Here is a 27,791-nt window from a genome sequence, read left to right on the forward strand (position 1 = left end):
CTCCGGCTAAAGCGACGCTTTGGCCAGGAATTCCGGTCCAGCATGTAAGGGTGCATCCCTGCTTACCTCTCTCCGGAGGACAGTGCAGGGACACGAGCTGTCGGGCGGCTGAAGTGGCTGCAGCTCCGGACGAAGGAGCGTCCTGGGCGTCATGGCAACGGCCGCACTGCCGACAGCCATGACGCCTGCGCCGAACAAGGAGCAGAGCGAACTCTCGCGCGGCGAGACTGAAAAGAGGAGAAGCGCGGGAAGCAAGAGGGGCGGAGCTGTGAGTGGCGCGAAAAAGGGGGAGGAGGACAGCAGAAGCGAGTGTGGGTGAAGAAGGAGCAGGACGGAGAGGAACAAGAGAGAAGAGGAGAACAGGAGAAAGGAGCAGAGAGGAGCCGAGTCTTAGAGTGAGAAGAGGAGAGGCGGTAGAGGCTGCTGGAGTTGCAGCTGCAGAGAAGAGGGTTAACAGTGTGGCAGCAGGAGGAGATTAAGAGGAGGAACGTGCCTCCCTGCAGTGTAACGGAATGACAGGAGTGCACCAAACGGAGGACTGCCTGAGCAAGAGTGGGGTGGAGCATCAGCATCCACTACAGGTACCAGCCACACACACACGTAGCCTAACTAGGACCCTCAGACCTCCCCAGGCAAAGTCCCATTAGCCGCAGTACTACCTGACTCTCCAAGCGTAGTACGGTCCGCGCCTACCCTGGTTACCAAGTACGTGAAAGACTAGCCTTACATTAACTTCGGCTGTTGCAGCCTGAATTAGGCCTAGTACCGGCTCGCAACCTCCGTAACTGCGCCAGGGTCCCTGCGTGTCCGCCAGAGTGAGCATCGCCTGTAACCCTGCATGTAACTGTTATTGCTAAAACACTGCATGTAACCCTGCATGGAACTGTTATTGCTAAAACACCGCATGTAACCCTGCATGGAACTGTTACTGCTAAAACACCGCATGTAACCCTGCATGGAACTGTTATTGATGAAGCACCGCATGTAACCTTGCATAGAACTGTTATTTATGAAGCTTGTTGGAGCAGGAGCAGACAGAAGGAACGGTCGGGTTGACGGGACTTTGTTGGACTATTAGCTGGACTTCGTGTAACTCGTAGCGTCAGCCCGCCAGTTCAGTTGCGTCCTAGGGGGTCCACCGTTCGGACCACCGACTGAGGAGAAAGAGGGTTTGTCATGAAAGGCAGCGGATAGCTCCGCAAGGACCCGTGACGGTGCTAGTAGGTACGTTAGTCGCTGATTCCCACGACGCGATCCGTGGGCCGAGAGTGTGACTCTTACCCTAGGGTAGGCGGTCAGTAGCGGGTAGCTCCCGCCGTGACTGACAGCGGCGTATCCTTAGCCAAGCCGGCAACGTGGGGTCAGGCACAACCTCTCTCCGGGGGACTTCCAGCGGGATCGAAGTCCTCAACCTCAGGCTTCCTGTCTGCTCCATAGAGAAGAAGTTATTGTTAATTGCTCTCCGCAGTAAAGAAGTTGCCCAAGCAGAAGGTGTGTCTTGTTCATTGTGTACCAACCGCGGTAGTTCCTCCTACAAGCAGGAACCCATGACGTCACTGTCCATATATAGACTGTGATGTCAGGGGCGCCCCCCAGGAAAGGAATCCCTGGCCAGAGCGTTGCCGATGCTCTGGCCGGACATTCTGCTCCTAGAGGTGGCCCCTGATGTCACTGTCCATATATGCAACATCTCCAGAGGGCACTGTGGCATTATGTACAGAGGGCACTGTGCCACTATTTAAAAAGGAGATGTGTGACACCATCTACAGCGGGGCTGTGTGGCTCTATCTACATGAGGGGTGTGTGGCACTATTTACAGAAGGCACTGTGGCATTATCTACAGAGGTCCATGTGCCAGAGGCCCACATGCAGTTTTAATGCAGTTATTGGTGCAGGTTTTTTTTTTAGCCAAACATAGGAGTTGACGCAAAAGAAAGGAGATGCATTCGTTTTCTCTTTATACCTCTCCTTTCTCTTGGATCCACTTCTGGCTTTGGCTCAAAAAACTGCATCAAACTCTGGATCAAAACTGCATGTGTGATCCTGACCCAAAGGGTTTTTGTGTTTTTTAAAGCTTTATCACTAGTAAATGGAAAGTGCTACAGCTTTCTAATATACTTCGTGTCTCAATTGCCCACCATTTCCAAGATACCTGCTTGCTATCAGTGAATGAGAACGCTTGTTTACATTCAGAGACAGCACATTCATACATTCCTAGTCCTGCTCTCAGCAGGAGTGGATACAATTGTATTCAGTCTAGTCAATGCTCTGCCAGCTAAACAGCCTGGACTGCAGACTGATGCATTGCAGAAAACAAAGGGTCAGTTCACACAGTTGTTTGGCGCTGATTATGACGTGGAAATCGCGTCGGAATCGGCGCCAAAAAACTGCCAAATTTGCCCCCATTGATTTCAATGGGAGGCAGAGGCATTTTTTTTCCTGAGCGGCTTTTGACAGCGGCATGTCCTTTCTTGCCGCGGTTTCCGCCTCTGACCTCCCAGTGCAATCAATGCGAGACAGAAAAAACCTGCAACGCTCATTTCTGAGTGTTTTTTGCCTGCGGTCCTTGCAACAGCTTTAAATGGCCGAGGCCGAAAAACGCAGTGAAAAAACACAGAAAGATACGTGCAGGCAGCTCAAAATGTGCCTCAAAATTCCTGGGGAATTGTGAGCCCGATTTTTTTTCACCTGCAGTGTACTCAGATTCTGTTGTTTTTTTGTTGGACACAATAGCTACTCTGCCTGGCAAAGTGACGGACATCGTGAGAGAAACCCAACGTAACCTATTGAAGTCAATGGGTGACGAGTACTGGGTGAATATTCTTCATAGAATCTGGAAAATAAGTTGCTGAGATATTATGTTACGAGAGATTCTGAGCACACACTGATTTCTTACTGCCCCGAAACAGTACAGAATCCAGTGACATAATGTAATATATATATATGGAACATTTATGTGTGGAGGAATCATTGTTATCACTGAATCAGCTATGTATAGACAAGGAGGGTATTACTGGAACATAGTCCACCGGAGAAGAAAAGGATTTTGGAATTCCAAGCAGTATTTCAACTAGAATAAACCACTGGCGGCTTGTGCATCTTTTAGAAAGTCAGTCTCCTAAAATACCAACTCGCTGGAATGGAATAAAATAATCTGGTTTACTCTACATGACCTACTTATATAGGACCTCATGCCACGTTTATAGAAAATAAATAATGAGATTGAAATTATAAGAGGAAAACACAAAATGATCATGATCCTATTCCACACTGCAGCAACTGAGAAAATATGGTCTCATGTACACGGCATATCCGCGTGTAGGAGACTGTACAGAGACACGCGGAGTCCCTGCAAATCCATATTCTGGAGTTGTAGACCCTCCACGTGCTGAATGATGTCCGTGCGGCTCCACAATACAGAATTATTCTTCCTTAGGCCCTGTTCACACAGAGTTTTTTGCAGGCAGAATATTCTGCCTCAAAATTCAGTTTGTAATTTTGAGGCAGATTTTGATCTGCCTGCACGCAGTTTGCCACGTTTTTCTTGGCAATTTTCGCTCGCGCACATTGAGCGCCACAGGCAAAAACTGAACTAAATATTCTTTCTCTGCCTCCCATTGATGTCAATGGGAGGTCAGAGACGTAAATGCCCGCGGGAAAAAACGCCTCAGCCTCCCGTTGAAATCAATGGGAGGCATTTTCGGACGTTTTTTGGTGCCTTTTCCGCGTCAAAAAACTGTGTGTGACCAGGGCCTTAGAAGCAATGCTTACAGAGCTACATTAGGCCCCATGAGGCCCTGTTCACACTGAGTTTTTTGTCGCGATTTTTGCAGGTTTTGTGACATCCCCCATATAATAAAGGACTTAGCACATCACCAGCTCTGAAGTTTAGCATTGGTGATGTGGAACTACAGGTCCCAGCATGCCCACAAGCATTCTAGCATATTTTTACATTCCCAAAGTTTTCTGTGTTCACAAAACGGCTCCATAAGATTGAAATAATTGGATTTAATTTAACGACGCTCAGACCACATCTTGTCTGATCTGGTTCACACCACCTTACGCTGCAAATATCATCAGTTATATAAATAGTTTGTGACTGGAACAAGGGCGACTATTACACAGCGACTCTATGTGCCATTTCCAAAACAGAGACCTGGCAGCTTAATAAGCACCATTCCCTTTGTCATCCTATACACACAACAGTAGGATTATTGGTAAATCTTTGATTTGGAAGTCATGACCTTACAATGAGCCTTATTACGTTACCAGGTTACCACTTCAGTGCTGCACAATGTGGCCACATATACCAATGAGAAAATGTGGCACTGCCAATCATAACGCCATAGGACTCACATTACATATGTGAGACTCTTCAGAAGTCTCCTGCTCCAGAAATCCACACCAAAATCCACTGCGAAATCCACGTGTTGCAGAGTTTGACAAAGGAAGGTGGCCACCATGACAGCCGGAGCCTAACCAAGTCCCCCAGCCTGCCATTGGTAGCTATTTATTAGGATATATATATATATAAGAATATCCAAATAGGAATCGCTGACTAATGTAGCCAAAAAAATGCTACACGGTGCCGTCCCAGAGAAATAAGACTATGAAAGAAAAAGAAAAATGTATCTAGAACATATATGCAGCAATCATCAGAGTAATGAAAAATATATAATTTTTCTTAATTTAACTATATGAAATAACGAGAAAACCCATTCCCTAGCATATTGCCTCACAAATGTATATAATTAAAATACCACCTGGCCTGGTGTACCTATAAGGTGCCAGAAGACATATTATGCAGTTACCATATAATAATCACACAGATACATATACACATCTATACATATATAAAAATACGTGCACGGGACATACAAGATGTACTGATATAGAAGCCCGACAAAAATGGTTAACAAATATAATGGTATGGAAACCCTACAGAGCGGATTAAAACGTTCTATCCGGATGGAATCTCTCAAAGTCCAAAATGGGAATGGAGTTACAAAGGACCAGTAAATTTTAGAAGGTAAACCCACCAAGTATAGCGAACTACTTATTTAGCATTCGAGGTGCATAAATTTCACAAGAAAAAAATCAAGGATCCACTATGATCCACTTGTGGAATCAGGATTGCCTGTGAAATTGATGCACCTCGAATGCTAAATAAGTAGATCGCTATACCATTATATTTGTTAATCATTTTTGTCGGGCCTCTATATCAGTACATCTTGTATGTCCCGTGCACATATGTTTATACATACCTCCCAGCTTTCAAGTATCACAAAGAGGGACAACTGATGTGGCGCGTGCAGCATGTCGCACCAATTTTTTTTCTTTTAATCCCACCCAATCCCCATCCATACACACCCGATTCAGCCCACACAGTATCATGCTTCCATAGTGCCTCCCACACAGTATAATGCCAAATAGCTGCCCCTACACAGTATAATGCCCTCTAGCTGCCACCATACAGTATAATGCCCCCATAGCTGCCACCATACAGTATAATGCCCCATAGATCCACCCATACAGTATAAAGCCAACACAGATACCCCCATACAGTATAATGCCCACACATATTCTCCCATGCAGTATAATGCCCATACAGATGCCCCATGCAGTATAATGCCCCAAAAAATTCCCACATACAGCATAATGCCCCCATAGCTGCCCCCATACAGTATAATGCCCCCTTAGCTGCCCCTAGTTCCAGTGCCCTTGTAGACAGAGGCACAGTGCCCATGTAGGTAGTGCCACAGTATATTGCCCTCTTGCTGCCACCATACAATATAATGCCCCCATGCAGTATAATGCCCAAATAGATTCTTCCATGCTGTATAATGCCCACAGTTGCCCCATGCAGTATAATGCCCCATAGCTGCCCCATGCAGCATAATGCCCCCATAGTTGCCCCATACAGTAAAATGTCCATACATATGCCCCCATACAGTATAATGCCCCCATAGCTGCCCCATACAGTATAATGCCCCATAACTGCCCCATACAGTATAAAGCCCCATAGCTGCCCCAATACAGCTTAAAGCCTCCCAAAAGCATAATGCCCCCATAGCTGCCCCATACACTATAATGCCCCCTAGCTGCCCTTATACAGTATAATACCCCCAAAGCTGCCCCAAGTGCCAGTGCCCATATATAAAGTGCTAGTGCCCTCTCGATAGTGCCACAGTGCCCATATAGATAGTGCCCCTATATAGTGCCACAGTTTCCATGTTGGTAGTGCCACCCCCCTGTAGATAGCGCCACCCCCTGTAGAAGGCGCCATTGGGACTCCCTCTAGGAGCGGAATCCCCAGCCAGAGCATAGGCCTGGAATTCTGCTCCTAGAGGGAAGCCCTGATGTCACTGTCCATATGGACAGTGACGTCAGTGGCTACTGCTTGAGCGAATCCCCATTGCCGACTCCGCTCAAGGAGTAGCCACTAATTCTGAAGCAGGGAACTATCAGCTCCCTGCTTTAGAATTAGTTCAGAGCAGAGGGAGCTCCTCCGCTCGCTGAAGACTCCCCGGACACAGTGCTTCTTTAAGTGCTGTGCTCGGGTAAGCCCTTGACGGTACTGTCCATATATGGACAGTGACATCAGTGGTTAATCCTTGAGTGGAATTCCCGTTGCCGACTCTGGCCGGGGATTCCGCTGATAAATGGACAGTACCGTCAAGGGCTTCCTCGAGCACAGCGCTTAAAGAAGCACTGTGTCCGGGGAGTCTTCAGCGAGCGGAGGAGCTCCCTCTGCTCTGAACTAATTCTAAAGCAGGGAGCTGATAGTTCCCTGCTTCAGAATTAGTGGCTACTCCTTGAGCGGAGTCGGCAACGGGGATTTACATTAAGCTCCCTCTGCTTCTCCACTATGAACTAATTCTGAAGCAGGGAGCTGATGGTTCCCTGCTTCAGAATTAGTTTGACAGAGGGAGATACCCCTGGCCGCCCGGGACAGTGGCCGAAATCCGGGACGGTTGGGAGGTATGGTTTATATGTATAGATGTGTATATTTATTTGTGTGATTATTATATGGTAACTGCATAATATGTTTTCTGTCACCTTATAGGTACACCTGGACAGGTGGTATTTTAATTTTATCCATTTGTGAGGCAATATGCTAGGGAATGGTTTTTCACCTTATTTCATATGGTTAAATTAATAAAAATTATATTTTTCATTACTCTGGTGAGTATGTCCTAGATACATTTTTATTTTAGGCCACATTTGATGTAACTATACGCCATAGTTAGTAAGGGAAAATATCGCTTGTTTAAGTCCTCTAGGGGGACTAAAAAAAAAAAAGTTAAAAAAAAAAAACAGACATAATTGGTATCATCGTGTTCCTTAAAAGTCAGAAATATTACAATATAACATTATTCAACCCGCAGGATGAACGCAGTAAAAAAAAAATAAATAAATAAAAACCTCCAGAATTGCTACGGTCACCTTCGAGCCCCCAAAAAATGGCATAAAAAGTGATAAAAAAATGTAACCAATAAAAAACTACAGCACGCACCGCAAAGAGCAAGTCCTCATACCGCTCCATCGACGGTAGAATAACAAAGGTATGGGTCTAACAAGTAATACATCATAAATATATATATATATGTGTGTGTGTATATATTTGGCATTGCCGTATTCATAGTGACGCAGAATAAAGTTATCATATAGTTTTTAACGCACTGTGATTTTTTTGTAAATAATTGCATTATATGTTTTAATAAACTGTGCCATTGAAAACTACATTTTTCTCCTTTAGACCTCAATCTCCTTTAGACCTCCTTTAGAATGAATAGCGCAGTCGACTACAGTATTGATTGCGTCAAAACGACAGAACCCTAACTGAGACAAACGGTAACCATTGGCACTGGATCCGTCACCATTGAAATCAATGGTTATGGAAATGGAAACCTTTGGTTTCCGTTTGTGTAAGTCAGGGCCCCCGTTCCGATGGAAAGCTCGGACGGAACGGGACCCTGGTGCAGATGTGAACGAAGCCTAAATTGAATTTTATATACTGATATTTAAAGAATTTATTTTGTTTTAGATTCTAGGGAAAACGCAAATCCTAAGGATTTAGATAACCAAATTGCCTGCACTAAAAATGGCACCACACTTAATCTCAGTAATGGAGAAATGACAGTACAAGCAGTGATCAAACATTTGCAGAAGGGCTTTTAAGCAAGGATTAACATCTTATAAACGTGAAAGGTAAGAATTCTCTTTCAATTAATGGCATTCTCCTGACAATAACATTTTCTCTAATTATTCAGCTCCGGTTCAGTGTGTTTTATTATTCCTGCTGCCATATCATTAGGTTGTGTTCATTATTGCTATTTGAGTGTAAGGCTGAATTCACACACACAACGTTTTGCTGCGTTTTCTTTAGCGCTTTTCACTGCATTGTTTTTAGGTCAAAAACGCTGCGGCGATAGTAAATATTAAAAAGTCTACAAACACTGCGTTTTGGTTTGTGACATTTTGGTGGTGATTTTGGGTTTAGTGTCGTTATGTTTCAAAACGCAGCATTCTTTTTCTATATGGTGTTTTTTCTGGCATTTTCCCCATAGGCTTCTTTATAGGGCTTGAAAAAATACCACCCAAATGTACAAATGCCATAAAACACGCATGTTACATTTAAAAACAGTGGCGTTTCTATATGAAAGTTTTAATGCAGTTAAAAGCTACAGATAGAAACCCTGTGTGAAGGAGGCCTTAGGCCTTGTTCCAACAGTGCAGATTTTGAATTTATTTTTTAAGCCAAAACCAGGAACAGCACCTAAACAGAAGACATATATAAAGACTTAGGCTATGTTCACACATGGTGAATACGCCACGTAAATGTACACAGCACAGGGAATTCCAGCTGAAAAACCGAAACATATTGTGGTGCAGTTTTTCAGCCGGAATGTCCGCTGCCGAAAATAGCAGACTGAAAAAAAAAGCCTATACTTAACCGTAGTCATGGCGACACGTCCCTCTGACGTCCTGCAGCCTGGCCTCCTGGGATTACGTTTCATCCCATGTGACCGCTGCAGCCTGTTATTGGCTGCAGCAGTCACATGGGATGAAACAGCATCTCTGGAGGCCGGGCTGCATGCAGAAGCAGAGAGATCTGCGTAAGTATTCACTTATTTTCTGAGTTGCGATTTTTGCGGCAGAAACACAGTAGGGTCGGTATGCAGACATTATTCCACTCGTAGACTAGGATACTCCACGGACATAAAAAATGGTCGTGTGAATTAGCCTAACCCTTACGCCTCATGCACACGACCGTTGTGCCACACGTTTTTGACGGAATCCGAGTGGCACCCAATAGTCTTCACGGACCCATTCACTTTAGCGGGTGAATCGGGTGTGTGAAAAATTATCCGAGTCTCCGATCTTTCCTCAGATCACTGACGGGACTCGGCTGGCGCTCACAGTCGTGTGCATGAGGCGTTATCTATATTTTTAAGTCGATCCTGCACAACTAGAGCTTTATTATTAGTAAAAACAACCCCACAGCTACTTCACCCTGCAGCAGGAACCGATGCATCTCCTACAAGACTATCAGGATTACAACTCCGCAGACCCTACAAACAGTGCCAGGAACATGAAGGATCGGTGCTGATCTTCCCTGGCATTATGCATACAACTGATTTTGATTAGTCTTTTCTGTTTCCAAGACCTCAAAAGTAAAACACGTCCTGTATAAGGTGAAGGTCCAACAATTAGAGAACTCTTTAAATAGGAGTTACTCAAGATAGTGTCGGTAAGAGAATTACTACTGTTAGGCCTCCTGCATATGGCCGTATTACGGACCTATGTTGTACGGATTGCTATGAGCCCATACTATACACCCGTGGTCATCCATTTTTATACAGAGTTACTGAGCGGATATTTCTCACAGTTTCATATGGCACATGCCCGGTCTATTAGGCCTTTTGCAGGTATTATCCTGCGCTTTTTCAGTGCGGTTTTCGGCCTTACAGCAAAAAAACACGGCAAAGTTGCACCGTGTGAATACACCCCTAGGCTGGAATTACACATGCAGTTTTCAATGCAATTTTTGTTTTTGAGCCAGGCACAGAAGTGGACACCAAAGAGTGTATTATTCTTTCCTTTTATACTTTTCTTTTCTATTAGATCCACTTTTGGCTTTGGCTCAAAAAAAGTTATAAACTGCACCGAAAACTGCATGTGTGATTCCAGCCTCAGGCCTTATGCACACAACCGCAAAAAACCCTTGTTGTGCATCCGTGTGTCTCCGGACTCATGGATCCACAACAATTCACCAGTAATGGTGAATCCGCAAATCCGGACCGTAAAATGACTTGTCTTGAGTTTTTGTGGTCTGTATTTGTAGCCCCCGCACCGATCCATGTGAATCATGGGGCTATAAAAAAGAATGGGTCCGCAATTTATCCACAAAAATGCAGATAAATTGCGGCTGCAAAAATACGGTTGTGTGCATGAGGCCTTAGGCCCTATTCAGACGACAGGGATTGCTGGCCGTGTGACGGACGCATTTTTAACGACCGTCACACGGCTGCATTAAAATTAATGCATGTGTATGGGGCTATTCACACGGCCGATCTTTTAACGGACCGTGTGAACGTCCTGGACAAAAATAGGATATGTCCTATTTTTGTCCGTTTTCTCGGATTCCTTAGTAGACTCAAGTCTATGAAGAATATGTGAAAAACGGGTCCCGCACGGGTGCAAATCAGCCGTGAAAAACAGCCCTGTTTGACCCCCGATTTGACACCTAGTCGTCTGAATAAAGCCTTAGGCTGGGTTCACACAGAGTTTTTTGACGCGGAAACTGCGCTGCAAAAAGTGCCAAAAAACGGCCGAAAATGGCTCCCATTGATTTCAATGGGAGGCGGAGGCTTTTTTTCCCACGAGCGGAAAAACCGTCTCACGGGAAAAAGAAGGGACATGCCCTATCTTCGGACGTTTACACCTCTGACCTCCCACTGACATCAATGGGAGGCAGAGAAAGCGTATTTTGCAGCTTTTTATGCCCGCGGCGCTCAATGGCCGCAGGTGAAAAACACCACGAATATCGGCGTGGAGGCAGAGGAAAATCTGCCTAAGGCTGGGTTCACACAACCTATTTTCAGACGTAAACGAGGCGTATTATGCCTCTTTTTACGTCTGAAAATAGGGCTACAATACGTCGGCAAACATCTGCCCATTCATTTGAATGCGTTTGTCGACGTACTGTGCAGACGACCTGTCATTTACGTGTCGTCGTTTGACAGCTGTCAAACGACGACGCGTAAAAATACAGCCTCGTCAAAAGAAGTGCAGGACGCTTCTTTCAGACGTAATTTGAGCCGTTCTTCATTGAACTCAATGAAGCACAGCTCAAAATTTACGGCTGTCCGAGAAGCCTCGCAAAATGCGAGGAGCAGCATTTACGTCTGAAACGAGGCAGCTGTTTTCTCCTGAAAACAGTCTGTCTTTTCAGACGTAAAAGCCTGCTACCGTGTGCACATACCCTAAAAGTTCCAAACGGAATTTTGAGGCAGATTTTCCTCCTGCAAAAAACTCAATGTGAACCCAGTCTAAGGGTATGTTCCCACGCACTGTTTTCAGACGTAATTCTGGCGTTTTACGCAACTAATTACGCCTGAAAAAACGGCTCCATTACGCCTACAAACATCTGCCCATTGCTTTCAGTGGGTTTTACGATGTTCTGTTCCCACGAGGTGTAATCCTACGCATCACTGTCAAAAGACGGCGCGTAAAAAGACGCCCGCGTCAAAGAAGTGCATGTCACTTCTTGGGAGGTTTTTGGAGCCATTTTGCATTGATTCCATTGAAAAACAGCTCCAACAACGTCCGTAAAATACGCCGCGAAAAACGCAAGTTGTTAAAAAACGTCTGAAAATTTCAGACGTATTTTGATACTGCGTGTGAACATACCCTTAGTTGTTGAATACCACAGGTATGCTCTTTTATGTTCTATCTGCCACAATGAAGAAGACTGTTAATAACTGCAAATCATCGGCCAGGATATATAGACCATCAATCTGTGTCAGAGATGCCAAGATCATACGATGGCACTTAATTCCATGCCATGTCCTAAGCTTATGGCAGATTTCTGATTAATAAGAATGAACTTTTGAAAAATTAATAGAATCACATGTCGGTGTAGAATATATTATATAATATGAGTGGGTTGCGCCATGTCATGCAGAGTAATTCACGATGACAGCCAGTTAGATGCCTGAAGCTCTGTTTCCTTCAAGCAAGGTATTTCACCCAGCTCGTGTTTAGTGCCAAGTGCAGATGTGAAGATCTGGCTTATATCTCTCCTGCTCATTGGGATTTGGGCTTTTAGTCAAAATGTGTGGTAAATTCCTGTATGTAGAGGAATAGCTGGACCGTCTGCAGAAAATTAGGATGCAAAGAATCGCCACTACTTCATGTAGAATATATCTGCAGTCAAAGTTACCCTACACTCATATAGATTTTTATATATTAGCGAACCCAAAAATAGCAGCTCATATATAACTATTATCAGAATCATTACCTTTAGGCCTCATGCACACGGCCGTGCCCCTAATCACTTTCCATGATTGCGGGCACAGCCGGCCTCCGATGGTCACGGACAGCCATCCGCATTTTCAGCCTGTGCTCCCATACAAAGTATAGGAGCACGGTCCGTAAAAAGTAAAAGATAGGTTATGTCCTATCTTTTGCAGCGGATTTCTATGGCCCAGACACTTTCCCGTAAATATACGGGAAGGTGTCCGTGTTCAATAGAAATGAATGGGTCCGTAATTGCGGACCGCAATTATGGCCCGCAATTACGGATGCATTCTACGGTGGTCTGCATGGGGCCTTAGGGTATGTTCACACACAGCGTAAACCCTGCCGAATTTCTGTACGAATTTTCAGCAACGTTTCACAAGAGAAATCCGCACCGGTCAATTTCCGCACTTTTTCTACGTATTCGGCAGTCTGTGGATAAAATTTGTTCAAATCTCATCCACTTTGCTGCTACTGTAATACGCTGCGGAACCTCCGCATAGAAAATTTGGATGGAAATTCTGCCGTGTTTACGTTGTATGTGGACATTCCCTTAGGCGTCCTTTACATACACTTGTGTTTTTATTGCCGTTTATGTGGGGTTTTGTTTCATGTCATTTTGTAGATGCATTTTTACTGGCGTTTTTGAACTCTTATATAGAAAGATGGTAGAAAAAAACGCCAAACTGCGTTTTTGAAAAACCACCACGGACCCACAAAAACACAATAAAAACGCTGCAAACCGAAGTGCTGTGTACATAGAGATGGCTATATTTCACTACAGTAATATGTGGCAAAAGCATTTTTAATCGCCAAAAGCGTTTTTAATCTACAAAAAATGCTGTGAAAAATGTCAATGAAAAAAACATTAAAAACGCAGCAAAATGATATTTATGAATCTAGCCTAAATAAAAAAACGCATGTAAAACACGCCATAAAAACACTGGAAATGCCTGACATTTTTTACATTGGAACCCAGAAAAACAAAAGTGTGTTAAGGAGGCATTACACCGACCCCAAAACATCTTGAGAGTTGGGGGGAGCGCAAAGTTTCCAACCGTATGTTCTGCTGCGAAATATATACGTTTTAACATTTGCTAAATAGCTGAGTGCAGTTATTGTTCTTTGTTGTCAGCCATTTGAAGTTGTAAAGATGGTTGATAGTTTCAAAGGAAATACAACGCAGGCAGTGCCGTATGTTGTGTGTAAAATGATACCTATGCTCATAACTTTTTCTAAATGAATTGTAATTACTTTGTTCAGTTGAGATCCTCGTGAATGCTGAAAATATTTTTGTTTCCATAAAACAATACATTGTATAATTTAGATTATAGTTCTATTACAGAATAGACTCTAGCACTTTGTTTCAGGGAAGATGGCCGCATCATAGCTTCACGCAGGAGTATATATCTGGAGTCAGGGACAGGATCTGATCCTGTCCTGTTTTAGGGAAGGCTTTCCTGTCCTCACAGGGTGGGATCCAATCCTGTCCTTGGCCTTAAAATATTTGACTTCTTCATGATGCTGTAGCATAGAGGTGTGCACAGAGCCGAACGTAACAAATGCATAAAGACTAAGGCTGGGTTCACACACCCTATTTACAGATGTAATTTGGGCGTTTTAACCTCGAATTACGTCCGAAAATACGACTTCAAAGCGCCGGCAAACATCTGCCCATTCATTTGAATGAGTTTTACGATGTACTGTGCCGACGGTCATTTTATTAAAAAAGACGCCCGCGCCAAAAAAGTGCATGTCACTTCTTGGGATGTAATTGGAGCAGTTTTCCATTGACTCCATAGAAAAACAGCTCCAATTACGTCCGTAGTGGACGCAGCGAAAAACAGCTCTGTAATTTCAGGCGTATCGGACGTGTACGTGTGACCATACCCTAACAAGACATCACCTGTAACTATAAATGTTGTAAGTATGAGTGTTAAGCCTCGTTCACATGTGCGTTGGAGGCTCCGTTTGGGGCCCTCGTCGTAGAGCCGGCTGAGATTGCCAAAAACACTAGCGCAGCATGCTTGTGCCATTGTTTCTGGTAAACCAGGGACACCTGATGGAAAGTCAATTGAACCCATTAAAGTCAATAGGTTCCAGCGTTCGCCAGTGGTGTCCGTGGTGCAACGGAACTGGTGCTTCCGGTTTTCCCTTGCGCTGCTTCTCTGACGGAGCAGAACAATGTAAAGACTTTATGCAGATGTGAACGTAGCCTTAAGTTGTTAAAACTTCTCTTCAGTCATTTAGTTCCTGGAAAGCCGTATGACTAATGTGAACATCTTTACAGCTTCCACAGGGTAGTGATCTGGATCGTTCTGGCCCATAAGGGTACCAGGGAATATTCACTGGTTGGCCCTGATTCTGACACAATAATGGGCCCCAATGATCTGGTTGAAGACAATCCCATTTGGATCTGACTAGGGTCTATTACTTATAAGATGATTCATAAAAAATCTATTGGACCTTATTAATAATATGTCCTGTGTCTACAATGATACCAACAAATATAACAATGCAATTAAAATTGGACGTGTACATGTTCTGTATATATGGAGGGGGTCCTCAGGATCATCTTTTCTGGTGGGCCCAAAAAACACCAGTCCGACACCGGTGGTGACCCAGCTTACCCAGAGTCAAAAATGGCAAATTTGAACTCTTGTGTAAGTGCAACCCACTACTCTATCCCCGTATGATAAGGCCGATTTACAATTCTCTGAAGCCTGGGAAAGCTGGGTGACAATCTTCGACACAAGTTTCCTAAACAAACAAACAAACAAACAAACAAACCGCTGGATAACTTGACAGAAAAGGACGACTCAAAGATGTTCATGTACAGGTGATGTATGTTCTGTAAGTGGGAAATGCTCCCCCATGCAGCGCAGCCTTCAGATGTTAACACATCATCAACCACAATCCCACTTCTTCTTTCTGCTGTCCACTTACAGTGACTCAAGACCTCCCGGATTAGTCATGACACGAAGCTAAACCCTGCAAGAGCTCAGTGACTCTCGGCTTACAGAAATGCGTTGCAAATTAAAATCTCTTTTTTACAGCTTGATCTCTACAAAATATTATACCAGCCCCGGCGCCGTGTACTTTTAGGAGTTTATGAGAAGGTATTTTAGCTGTTTATATGAGCAGTGATTTGTAGAGCCTTGTGTTATACCGAGCAACGAGCGAGGATCTGTACAATGTATACTATGTAGTGTAGAGGTTGCACCCGCACCCTGGTGCCTGAAGCTGCCCAATGTTAAAAGGTTGGTATTATGGATCCGTAGGGACTCTGTGTGCTGCCTGTGGTGACTCTGTGAAGCACCAGGTTCTCTCCTTCTAGGGTAGAATACCTACATAAGGCCGCGATCACACACACAGTTTTGGTGCAGTATTTGGGTCCGTTTTTTTTTAGCCAAACACAGAAGTTGACACAAAAGAAAGGAGATGCATCAGTCTTTTCTTTCTACCTCTTCTTTCTTTTGGATCCACTTTTGGTTTTGGCTAACAAAAAATGAGCCAACAACTGCATCAAAACTGTGTGTGATCGTGGCCTTATACAGCAGACAATGGACCATTTATACAAGGGGCACACAGTAGTACAGTATGGGCCGATAACAGGCTACAGGCACCATATTACAGATTTAAACCCCACATATATGCACGAGTCCGTAAAGGGGCAGCACAAAGCTATGACAGTATTTTATAATTGCATAGTAATATAAGTAATATAACTAGACAGAGCTATCGTACTATACAGGTCTGAGACAGTGTGATATATACAATATATACAGGTCTGAGACAGTGTGAAATATACAATATATACAGGTCTGAGACAGTGTGAAATATACAATATATACAGGTCTGAGACAGTGTGAAATCACTGCACATCATGATACTATGTATGTAAAAACTAGGAGTGGGCCCTGGAGCAGATTTTACCCCCAGGCCCAGTATCTTCAAGCTACGACTCTGCTTCCTATTCTAACTGCAGTCAACGTAAGAGGTTAGAGCAGGAAATAGGGCTAGGGCCACACGGTTACTTTGGCCGGGACACAGGTCGCACGGCCAAAGATCACTGTGTGATTGCTGTGTCGTGCTGGCTGCATTGCAGTAATGAAACTGAATGTGGCCGCGTTGTACTGCCGTGGTCGCTTCAAACCTGTGGGACACAATGCGGCCACATTCACAATTATTACTTTAACCATATTCATTTATAGAACCCTTTAAAGGCTGTGTAAACCTTTGAATGGCATTTTTTTTAATTAAAAAAGGTCAGTCAGCGTGATTGGTGCAACTTTATAAATAGCTTTTATTAAAAATTATTTTTACTTTTTCAGATACAGCTGCTTTGTATTCTGCATGCAGAGCAGCTGTATCATTTGCTAAATCTTGCTCCCTTCAGGTTCGTGGGACTGAAGGGTTCAGTAAAGGCGGCTAGACACACAGGATCCACCTGTTATCCATCACATCTATGTTCATAACTTAGATTTGATAGATTACAGGTGGATCCTGCATGTCAGCGACACGAAGGACCCGCTGACATTGACCCCATCAGGCCCACGGAACACACGGATTCAGGTCATAGAAAAAGATACAGCTGATCTGTATACAGAATACAAAACTGAAAGTAAACATAATTTTTAATAAAAACCCATTATAAAGTTGCACCAATCACACTGACATTTTTATTATTATAAAAAAAAAAAAAAAAAAAGCCACGCAATAATAGGGAAGTGCTATTTAAAAGGGTTGTCCAAAAGTCTGGAGAAAAAAAAGTAGAGAAGTAGCAAATATTGTAAAATAACAAAACAATTTGTACCTACCAATTCAATCCTCCGCAGATCAAGCGCAGGTGCTCCAGCGGAGCCAAATACCGGCCTCAGTGGTCACGGGCCGTACATACTAGCATCGACCGAGGATTGAAGAGGTGAGTACTGATTGTTTTATTATTTTACATTTTCTCTAACAAAATATTGTAGGTCCACAAGGTATTTGCAAACCAATGTATTACACTATAGTGACTTTAGAAACAGTGATGTACAGAACAGGGCAGTGGCGGACAGAGAACACAGAGGACCCCTGTGCAAGAACATCTAGTTTTCTAATAGATTATTTTAGAGCAAACTCTTATGTCTCTCTAACAATCCACTACTAGCTGTAAGATATGAAATTCATTATCTCAGGCCCTTCTATGCAAATGAATAGACTCTAGATAGCCGCTAGCTGATTTTAAAGGGGTTGTCCCAAAATCGGCAATTATCACCTATTCGCACCATAAGTGATAATTGTCTGATCGCTGTGGGCCCCACCACTGGGACACCCACCGATCATGCGCGCTGACACTCCATTTAAAGTATATGGCAACAACGGAGTCATCGAAGTACATTGCTTGGCTGTTTCCATCCACAGACATTGAATAGAGTAGCGTGCTCTTGCTCGACCATCGCTCTATTCAAGCTCCTCCTCACTGCGGGAGGGGGGGGGGGTGCAGGCTCCCAGCGAGCAGACAATTATAATTGTCGATTCTGGGACAACCCTTTAAAAGTTTAAATGGACCCCCTTTTGTAACTGCAGGACAAATTTTGTAATTGCAGGACAAATATAAAAATGAGTCCACTTTCAGGAGCTACTTGACACCACCACACACCTAACCACCCTGGACATGAGGTCCTGTGCCATCATCCCATTTAATCTAATTACTATAATAACAATATAATTACTTCAAAATTAATTTCATAATCAGATTCAAATTAACCAAAATAATTATTATGAGAAAATGAAGAACACCATCAACAGGCATGACCAAATGACTAATGCTAGTAATAATAATGTAATATAATAATTATAGCAACAAGAATAATTATAATAGCAAATGATATAAAATGATAACATTATAACAAACAACGTACCCTCTCTTATCCTCTCTTGCACCCCTGGAGCTGTCACTATCCTCCTCCTTTTCCTGAGATGATGTCCTGGTGAAGAGTCTAGAGAACCCCTTGGACCTGTCTTGCTCCTCTTTATTCCCCTTGGCAGGGGAGGCATTGTCAATGTCCCCCTTGTTCTCCTGGGATACCTTCCTGAAGAAGAGCCTGGATGGACTGTGACTTCTCTCCTGCTCCTCTTCATGCTCAGTCTTGTCACTTCCATCCTTCTTCTCCTGGGATGAACTTCTGAAGAAAAGCCTGGACAAGCTTTTGTCACCTCTGTCCTGTTCCTCACCAGGGTCTTTCCCACTTTCCTCCTCTTTCTCCTGGGATGATGTCCTAGAAAAGAGTCTGGAGAAGCTCCTAGCTACTTCATCCTGCCAGGTGCCTGCTCTCCTGCGAGTGCTCATGTCCTGAAGATCAACAAGGACTTTCCAATGTGCTGACTAGAAGTAGTGACATAGGGACTGAGTTGTCGCTCCTGGTGGATTACAATCCAAGTTTGCAAAAGTTCACACACTGCATGAGAACCTCACACAAGGGAAGGAGCCATGAGTCACTCCATGCCTCTCCACCAGGAACAAGTGAGGAGAGTCTGGCAAGGAGGAAAGAGACACAACACTCCTAGGGCAGTCCTCCCTGCAGCCCTGCCCCTGTACACATACAGGGAGGGGGTGCAGCCTGCAGCTGTGTGTTATGTGCTGCTGGTGAATGTGTTATGAGACCCAGGCAGTGACTGTGCTTGTACCTAGGACACTGGCAGCAGAGCACAAATAAGGGGGTCAGGACTGCAGCAGTTGTGCAGGACTACTGGGTCCCAAGGAACAATCTCCCAGCTGCTGTGAAGTCAGTATGTGTGTGTGAACTTGTGCTTGCATGCTTGGCATTTCATGCAGATTCTTCAGCAATGTTTATTGCCCATGCTTGGGGTTTTAGTAGTTTGGAGTATGACTTGTTTTTGTTTGTTTGTTCTTTCTTGCTATTACACTCTGGTGCCTTTTATATACTTTTATTTTGTCCTGTTATTTATATTATTGTAACATATATTACAACACTTGTGCTGCTCATATATTCCAATCACTTGTAATCACTTACATATTTATATCTTCTTATTTATAAACACCAACATTTTGCTCAGCGCTGTACACAAAAAGAACAGACAAACTCAATGCAAATGTTAAATATGGTCGGATGCAAACCGCATCAGTACTGCAATATAACAGTACTGCCTACTATACATGTTTCAAGAGTCTCAATTTTCACACAAATGTATCCAATCTCGGACGTGAAAAACTGTAGTTTTTCAGGTCCAAAGTGCACCTATGCGGGATGCATTGTCACAGATCCCACATAGACTAGAGTCTATGGAGGAATGCGTGACACGCAGTAAAATAGGATGTCCTATTTCATGGACCCTTCACACACTCCCTTAAAACAAAAGTCACACGGCCCCATTGAAATACACGAGTCCGTGTGATGGCCGTTGTTTTAACGGCCAGCACACGGACGAGATACACACTAGTCTGAATGAGCCCTTACACTATTAATTCTATGCAGTATAAATTGGAACTTAGGGGGTAGGCAGAGTAGGCAACAGCCTAGAACACAATTGGGGGGGGGGGGGCGCAACTAATGTTCTTTGAACAACCAATTGTATGCTGTGTCCAAGTAGATGATAGCTTCCCTTCAATTAAATTAATGTCTATTCAACTGCTGAACTTCAGGGACCAAGGGTGGTGGGGTGCATTCTCCGACCTCTGCCTTGGGCACCAAGAATGCTTGTCCTACCCCTGCTGTGGATTTGCATTTCATATCATAAACCAGAGAACACACTGAGGTCTCCTCATTATTGGACTCCAGTAACGTTTGTGAGAGATCAGATACGCAGGGATCAGGCATATTGGATTTCATCATGCCTGATCCTTTGTTCTGCCAATTGGGACAAGTCTGACAACTTGTTTCCCACTCCCATTGCAATAAACATGCAAGCTTGGCAGAACCCATTATGCATGCTTATGGTAAGGCTGGGGGAAATACCTGTTGGTCAACAGCTATCGTATGTGTGTGGCCAGGTTTAGACTTGGGGCCCATCTTTGGAAGGGCACCATTTGGGTGTGATAATGCTGCAGTGTTCATAGCACTCACTAGTGGTATATGACGGGATGGGCCATTTATCTGAGACCCTACATATATTCAGTTTCCTGGGTTCTGTTTGCAGAACTATATCATGAACTGTAATGTCCGATGCTTCACCTTCATAGGGAGTGTCACAAGTGCCTATCTATTGCATGATCTGAGTGAAGCTATTCCAGGTACAGAGACACGTTTAACTGGTTATATGTAGCCTGAAGGCACCTTTAAGAAGCTTGTATGGCGACTTTAGCAATATATCTCTTAATCTCCCCCCAACTCCCCACTTAGCAATAAAACTAAAATAAAATGTTCTCCTACCTTAAAGGGAAACTATCACTAGGTTTGGAGCCAATAAACCCCCATGTCATTGTGAAGCTGGGGTTTAGTGTTCCAAACCTGCTCACGCGGAAACCGGACGTTTAGGTAATAGTAAAATAACTTACAAGTTACTGAGATTAGTCCGTGAGCGGCATCGGGCACATGCCCATAGCGCACATAAAGCAGAGAACAGTACACTGCACATGCCCGGGGTGTACTGTTCTCGGCTTCAATCTGCATAATGCGCATGCGCCCGATACCACTGGACTCTGGACTCCTCTCACTTTCTCCTCTAGTCTACATTCACACGACAGTGAAAAAAAATGGCCATTAATAACTGATCAACTGCCAGTTTTTCATGGCCGTTGTGCATCAGTGTGTCTCCAAATTTTCATCCATTTCCAGTCCGTCTGTCCGTTTTTCATGGCCGTTAAAAAAAAAAGTATGGATTTAATTTGTCAGGGTTTTTTGTCCCAACCCCCTAAAAACACCACAGTGCCCACTGTAAATAGGGCTAGTGCCCACATAGGTAGTGCTCACTGTAGATAGTGCCACATTGAAGAGACATAGTTCCCACATATAAAGTGCCAGTGACGACATAGTGCCCACTATAGATAGTGCCACAGTGCCCACATAGTACCACAGTGCCCACATATAAAGTGACATAGTGCTCACATACAAAGTGCCAGAGCCCACATAGTGCCACAGTGCCCATGTAGATAGTGCCAGTGTCCCCTGTAGATAGTGCCACACCTCCCATATAGTGCCACTATAATCTCCGACGGAACCCAGGAACGGAAAGCGAACGGTGATGTGAACAGGCCCTTATACACATTTTGACCGGTGTACATGGTGCCGTTAAACTTGCAACTCAAAGTCATGTCTTGTCTGTGTCCATGCGCAGGCGGGTGATACTTTATGTTAATCCATCAGAGTATGGTAGGATTGACAGCTTCTCTAACTATATAGAGATGGGTAGAATAACAGTTTTGCAGAGTTGGCTGCCCCATATTCTATTGTGTGGCATGGTAACTTCATACACAGTGGGAGTCTTATTTAGTGCTGCACCGTCCATGAGCAGAACACAACACCTCACCTCAGATGTCACCATTCCCTGACAGGAGGTGAGCAGTATTTTGGAAGAGTTGCCATCTGTCACACAGACGTCTTGTGCCATCCTATCTCTAATAAAAGTTATTAGCAAAGGAAAAGGAGGTAACATGCAGTAGCCAGTGATAGGTGGTTTGCTTGTAACTTCCTAGCTGCAAGCTTCCTGCAGACAGGGGAAGAGTACAGCGAGGACAGATGCTTTACTATGAGTGAAGGTCCATGTGCATGGGAAGGGGTTCTGCTCAAATGGTGCAATCATAAGTGTGGGGAGGAACGATCACTAATTGTATATTGTCGGCAGCACATCCAAAGGAGCTGCGGTCAACAAACATTGAAAATCGCATATAAAAGATGCGATCAGCCGACAAATGAGCATTTGCTTGTTTGTTGGCTGATCACTGCCCTATTGCCATGTTTACACAGGGCAATGATCGAGAACAGGCGTTTGTACGAATGTGCGTTCCTTGTAAAAGGGCATTAATAGCTATGTACACCTTTGAACTCCTATTTTTTTTTTTATAAATGTTTTAGGTGATTTTAAGCAACTTTTAAGTTGACTATAATTCATTTTTTTATTTTACTTTCTAAGACACAGCTTTGATGTATCCTGTGTACATAGAAGCTGTATTTTGCTGTCAAAGCCGATTCCGTCAGGTCAGCTGGACTGACGGATTGACTGAAAGCTGCTCCTGCTTATCTCTGACACGCAGGATCCAGCAAATAACAATCACATCTAAAGGCCCTTTTACACTGGCCAATTATCAGGCAAACGAGCGTTCATAGATCGCTCGTTCCCGATAATTGCTCTGTGTAAACAGGGCAACGATCAGCTGGTTGCATCGTTTTAAATGTATAAACTTTTATCGTCGTCGGCAGTACATCTCGCTGTGTAAACAAGGTGACGTGCTGCCGACATGATAGAAATATATGGGGACGAGCGATTGGAGTAACGAGCACACACGTTGGGCCGTGTAAGAGTACCTTAAGTTGATACACTTAGATGAGTGACCATAAAGGTCTATTCATTAATGGCCACATAATTTTGCAGATAATAAGGCATTATACCCGCAACACCGTGCAGCCATTACCAAGCAGTTTGACAACTGTGACAAACAACATGCCGGCACGGTTTTCAGCCACAGCAAGAGCTTGTCAATGCCGTCCCCCAGAAAACTGCAAATTTCTTTTTTTTTTTGTAATTCAATATTATTAGTTTAACTAGGAAAATGTATGGCACACACAATAATCCCCGAACCCTCCCATGTATAATGATACCATATGCCCAACCTAAATCCTCTATATAACACTTGAGAACACAGGCCTCCATTTTCTTCTAGCACGCCTACTGCCTTTAGGTGTTATGTAGAATCTGTAAACTTGCGCAAAGCACTCGTGTGCAAATAAATTGTAGGCGTAAGAGCAGATTTAAGTGACAGGTTATAATTTGCGTGGATTTGAGATAATATACTGTATATTCTGTGATATTGACTCATTATATTGGTCCATAACTTCCATGTCACAGAGTATGGTTTCTGGTGGTGCTGGCCATTTGGTGTTTGAGGTCAGAAACTTTTTTTAAATTTTACAGGCTATTTATTTTTTTATTTTATTTTCTTGGGGTTGGAGGAAGATGGGATAACATTATCTGTGTTATCCCAGCATTCCTCTATATGTAGACCTTAGTTAATGGTGATCCAATGCCCATTTGCTTTTACAGTAGATCACCATTAGCAGTGATCTGCATACAGAAGAATGCAGGGAGGACACAGATTCATGTCCCAGGGCTCACTTTGAGTGGTGTGTTTAGCATCACTATAACGTAAATGTAAGTATTGCGGTCATCTAGGTGTTAAGAATGCCATTATTTATTCTTGACCTGACTTGACCACTACAATTTAGTAGTTTCACCAGTAGTAGGAATGTCACCAGACAACACTGAGATCAGAGATTTACAAGTGCTATATTTCAATATATAAATATAAAATACATACACTATAGGGACAACAGTATTGGGAGACCTACACATTACACCTAGGATATCCCATTCTATATTCATAGACATTAATATGGACTTGGTCCCCCCCCCCCCCCCCCCCCATTGCAGCTAAAACAGCTTCCACTCTTCTGGGAAGACTTTCTACAAGATTTGCAGTGTTTGTGGGAATTTTTGCCCATTCATCCAGAAGAGAATTTGTGAGGCCAGACACTGCTATTGGAGGAGAGGGCCGGGCTCACAATCTCCATCGTAGTTCATCCCAAAGGTGTTTGATGTGGTTGAGGTCTGGACTCTCTGCGGCCAGTCAAGTTCTTCCACACCAAACTCCCCCAACCATGACTTTATGGACTTTGCTTTGAGCACTGGGGCGCAGTCATGCTGGAACAGAAGAGGGCCGAACCCCAAACTGTTCCCACAAAGTTAGAAGAATACAATTGCCCAAAATGTCTTGGTATGCTGAAGCATTAAGATTTCCATTCACTGGAACTAAGGGGCCTCTGTGATTTGGAGCTCTGCAGTTACTGAGTCAGCAGAGCATTGGCGACTTTTATGCACTATGCGCCTCAGCACTCGGTGACCCCGCTCTGTAACTTCACATGGTCTGCCACTACCTGGCCGAGTTGCTGTGGTTTTTTTTATATCTAGGAGGGAAGACATTTCACGAACTGACTTGTTACAATAGTGACATCCTATTACAGGACCACACTAGAATTTAGGGAGCTCTTTAGAACGACCCATTCTTTCACAAATATTTGGAATGGAGACTGCATGGCGAGATGCTGGATTTATTACGCCTGTGGCAAATGGGACTGAATGAAACACCTGAAGTCAATGATTAAGAGGTGTGTCCCAATACATTTGTCCATAGTGTTTGTTTGTTTGTGTGTATATATATATATATATATATATATATATATATATTTATTATTTTATTTAGCTAATTCCCTGTTTATTTAACAAAAAATCCTGATGAGTCTTTATTTATTTAAATCGTGACATTTGGCGGCTGTGACTATCGAGTGTGTTATATTTAGGACATGCTGCCATCTTGTGCAAACAAGCAGTGATTTTCTACATTCCACCAAACTGGTTGTGCTGGATGAATCACTACTGTGTAATATTTGCACTGCTGTCAAAAACTTCACGGACTAGATCAGGGAACAAAGTTCGTGAAGGCAATTATCTAGGCATTTCTTTCGATATTGTACAGGTGTAGCAGCGCTCTGTTTGTCAGATGTAATAACGTTTAATGTGTCATTGGGCACAACTCATTCTGATGCCATTATGTATCACCTATGGGCCTGTAGGTAAAGCCTATACAAAATCTTAAAGCAATAGCCCGGGCAAAATGTATACACTGTGTTTTGCCTTATGCAGTGAGTGGTGCGTGACACAAGGTTTTTATATTTGATTTTCTCTCTTTATCATGCAGTCCACCCCCAAGAGTGTTCCTTGGACACAATGAAGACTCCAGGAGAAAAATAAATCACTCAGTTCTGCTTAGGTGACCACCAAGTGAGAACAGTTTACATGTGCACTGGTTATGTAAGTTACATTTGACTTGCCAAACACGCCAAGTCCCTGAGAACCCTTTTAATTCCTGTGACAGGTGCAGGTCCTTATCAATTTTAGTAAAACCAAAAGTTGAAAATAAGATTCTTATTTTCTAAAAATTAAAGTTTTTAGGAAAATCTATTTGGTTTCTTTCCCAGGTGTCTGAATGTGATCTTAATTGGTGCTTTGCCCATACGCCTTATGGAGCCTGAACAAATTTGGCATCGGTAAGACATTTCCATCATTTAAAAATCCATGACCATTAACTTTTTTTAATATAATAACTGAAGGTCCAACTAGAGTAAAACTAGCAGGAGCTGAAAGTGCTACTATACTGCCTTGGTGTTAATAGGTGCTGCATGCCACATCCACCAGTAGGACCGTCAGTGGCTCTTCTCCAATTCTTTAGAACAGAAAGAAAATCCGAGTTCTCCTCCAGCAACATCACCCAGACATCAAAGTCACCAGGATGGCGTAAGCAGCGCACTGCATTCCTGATCTCTGGTATGGGGGTTTATAGCAGGTGCTTTAAATCTAGGGCATTGGTGGCCAAACAGAAGATTGTGATTAACTGGTAGACCTCAGAGTGGGCACCAGTAGATCCAACAACCATTCTCTTTCTGGCTTTAATACAGAAACAAGGAAATTGCCTCCTGGAGGATTTTTTTTTCTAGTATGTCTTTCACCAGCCTTTTAAAGTGAAAGACTCATTGGGAATCATAAAGGGACTTGTGAGTCTCTACCAGTGCCATTCGCTGTATACACACCAGGTCACAGCAGGGACTGGAAGAAGAGCAGCACGGGCATGTATAAAGAATTCATGGCTGAGGAGGAAGTGCAAAGAGAAACTATGGCTGCTAAAGTATCACTATGGGTAACTTGGGGCATCTGAGAAAGAAAAAAAGAAAAAACATGACAGCAACGTCCCTGGTTCTCTGGTCAATGACCGGACTCAAAAAAGTAGATCTCATAGTGAAAAAGTTTGGCCACTCCTGCTTTAAAAGCATCATATAGATTCCACTATTTAAAGTTCACCTGTCATGAAACGTTCACTATAGATGGTGAAGTAAAATGCACGCAAGTAGGTTGTGGTGTGTGACATACTCCTATGATACTGAATTGCTAAACCACCTTGCCCACACTACTGGTCCGTATATTAATCCAAAAAGAAAAGAATAAAAAGCCAAGTGTTTGCTAATATGCTGAAATGATACTTGCTGTAGTTTCCTTCCTCTTGGCATGGACTTCGCGACTTAGTCGTTGCCAGCTTGTTGCAATAAGAGTAATATAAACACTTGTTATATTCTTACAATAGTAAAGTTGAAAGTAGATTTATGGTTAATAAGTGTTCATCGGTAAGTACATCAGAGGAGGGAATTACAGCCTCTTTCGGTTTGCTATGTTCCCCCAGACTCACAATCTTTCTTGTTCTTAGACATGTTCCCCTGGTCTTGCAGGGTTTCACCCTGAAGCCCCATGAGACTTGTCCTGCTTTCAGTTGCCTGAATGTGAGGTATCAGATGTCCAGGCATCATAGAGCAGCAATGTATTCTTATAGCTCACAGAACTTACTGTAATCACCCTATGCACCCAGACGGTGGTCACCAAGACAGGAAGTAAGGTGGTTGCTAGGCATCCACACTTGCAGAAACTAAAGAGTTAGGCCAGGTTTACACGAGCGTGTGCGTTTTGCACACGCAAAAAACGCGGCGTTTTGTGCGCGCAAAAGGTACTTAACAGCTCCGTGTGTCATCACCATATGATGCGCGGCTGCGTGATTTTCGCGCAGCCGCCATCATTATGACACTCCGTTTGGATGTTTGTAAACAGAAAAGCACGTGGTGCTTTTCTGTTTTTATTCACCCTTTTCAGTGCTGTTGCGCGAATCACGCTTGGCCCACGAAGTGCTTCCGTGTGGCATGCGTGATTTTCACGCATCCATTGACTTCAATGGGTGCGTGATGCGCGAACAATGCACAAATATAGGACATGTCGTGAGTTTTTCACAGCGGACTCACGCTGCGCAAAACTCACGGACTGTCTGCACTGCCCCATAGACTAACATAGGTCCGTACAACGCGTGAAAATCACGCGCGTTGCACGGACGTAATACACATTCGTATAAACAAGCCCTTACAAGCATGCCACGTTTTCTTGCTGTTGGATACAGAATCTCCGTATGAAATTGGAGGCAAATGGCGACAAAGTAGTCTTTTACCCGTAGCTTGTAC

General features: G+C 43.6%; 1 protein-coding gene and 1 long non-coding RNA gene across 2 annotated transcripts in view; one reads left to right on the plus strand and one right to left on the minus strand.

The window, feature by feature from the left end:
• Window positions 1–19,018, minus strand: part of CRYBG3 (crystallin beta-gamma domain containing 3) — a 165,739-nt gene extending 146,721 nt beyond the window's left edge. Inside the window, exon 1 of the mRNA XM_075854447.1 lies at window positions 18,432–19,018. Within this exon, the coding sequence (XP_075710562.1) occupies window positions 18,432–18,859 (428 nt within the window). The 5' untranslated portion in view covers window positions 18,860–19,018. The remainder of the gene's footprint in view (window positions 1–18,431) is intronic.
• Window positions 19,019–19,127: 109 nt separating this feature from the next.
• On the plus strand, window positions 19,128–26,748 carry LOC142743566 (uncharacterized). The gene is made up of 4 exons (XR_012881584.1): window positions 19,128–19,295; window positions 25,439–25,551; window positions 25,719–25,787; window positions 25,913–26,748. It is a non-coding gene; the product is annotated as an uncharacterized LOC142743566 (long non-coding RNA).
• Window positions 26,749–27,791: the final 1,043 nt, after the last annotated feature.

The sequence above is a fragment of the Rhinoderma darwinii genome, chromosome 2 (assembly GCF_050947455.1).
Source record: "Rhinoderma darwinii isolate aRhiDar2 chromosome 2, aRhiDar2.hap1, whole genome shotgun sequence".
Classification (NCBI taxonomy): Eukaryota; Metazoa; Chordata; class Amphibia; order Anura; family Rhinodermatidae; genus Rhinoderma; species Rhinoderma darwinii.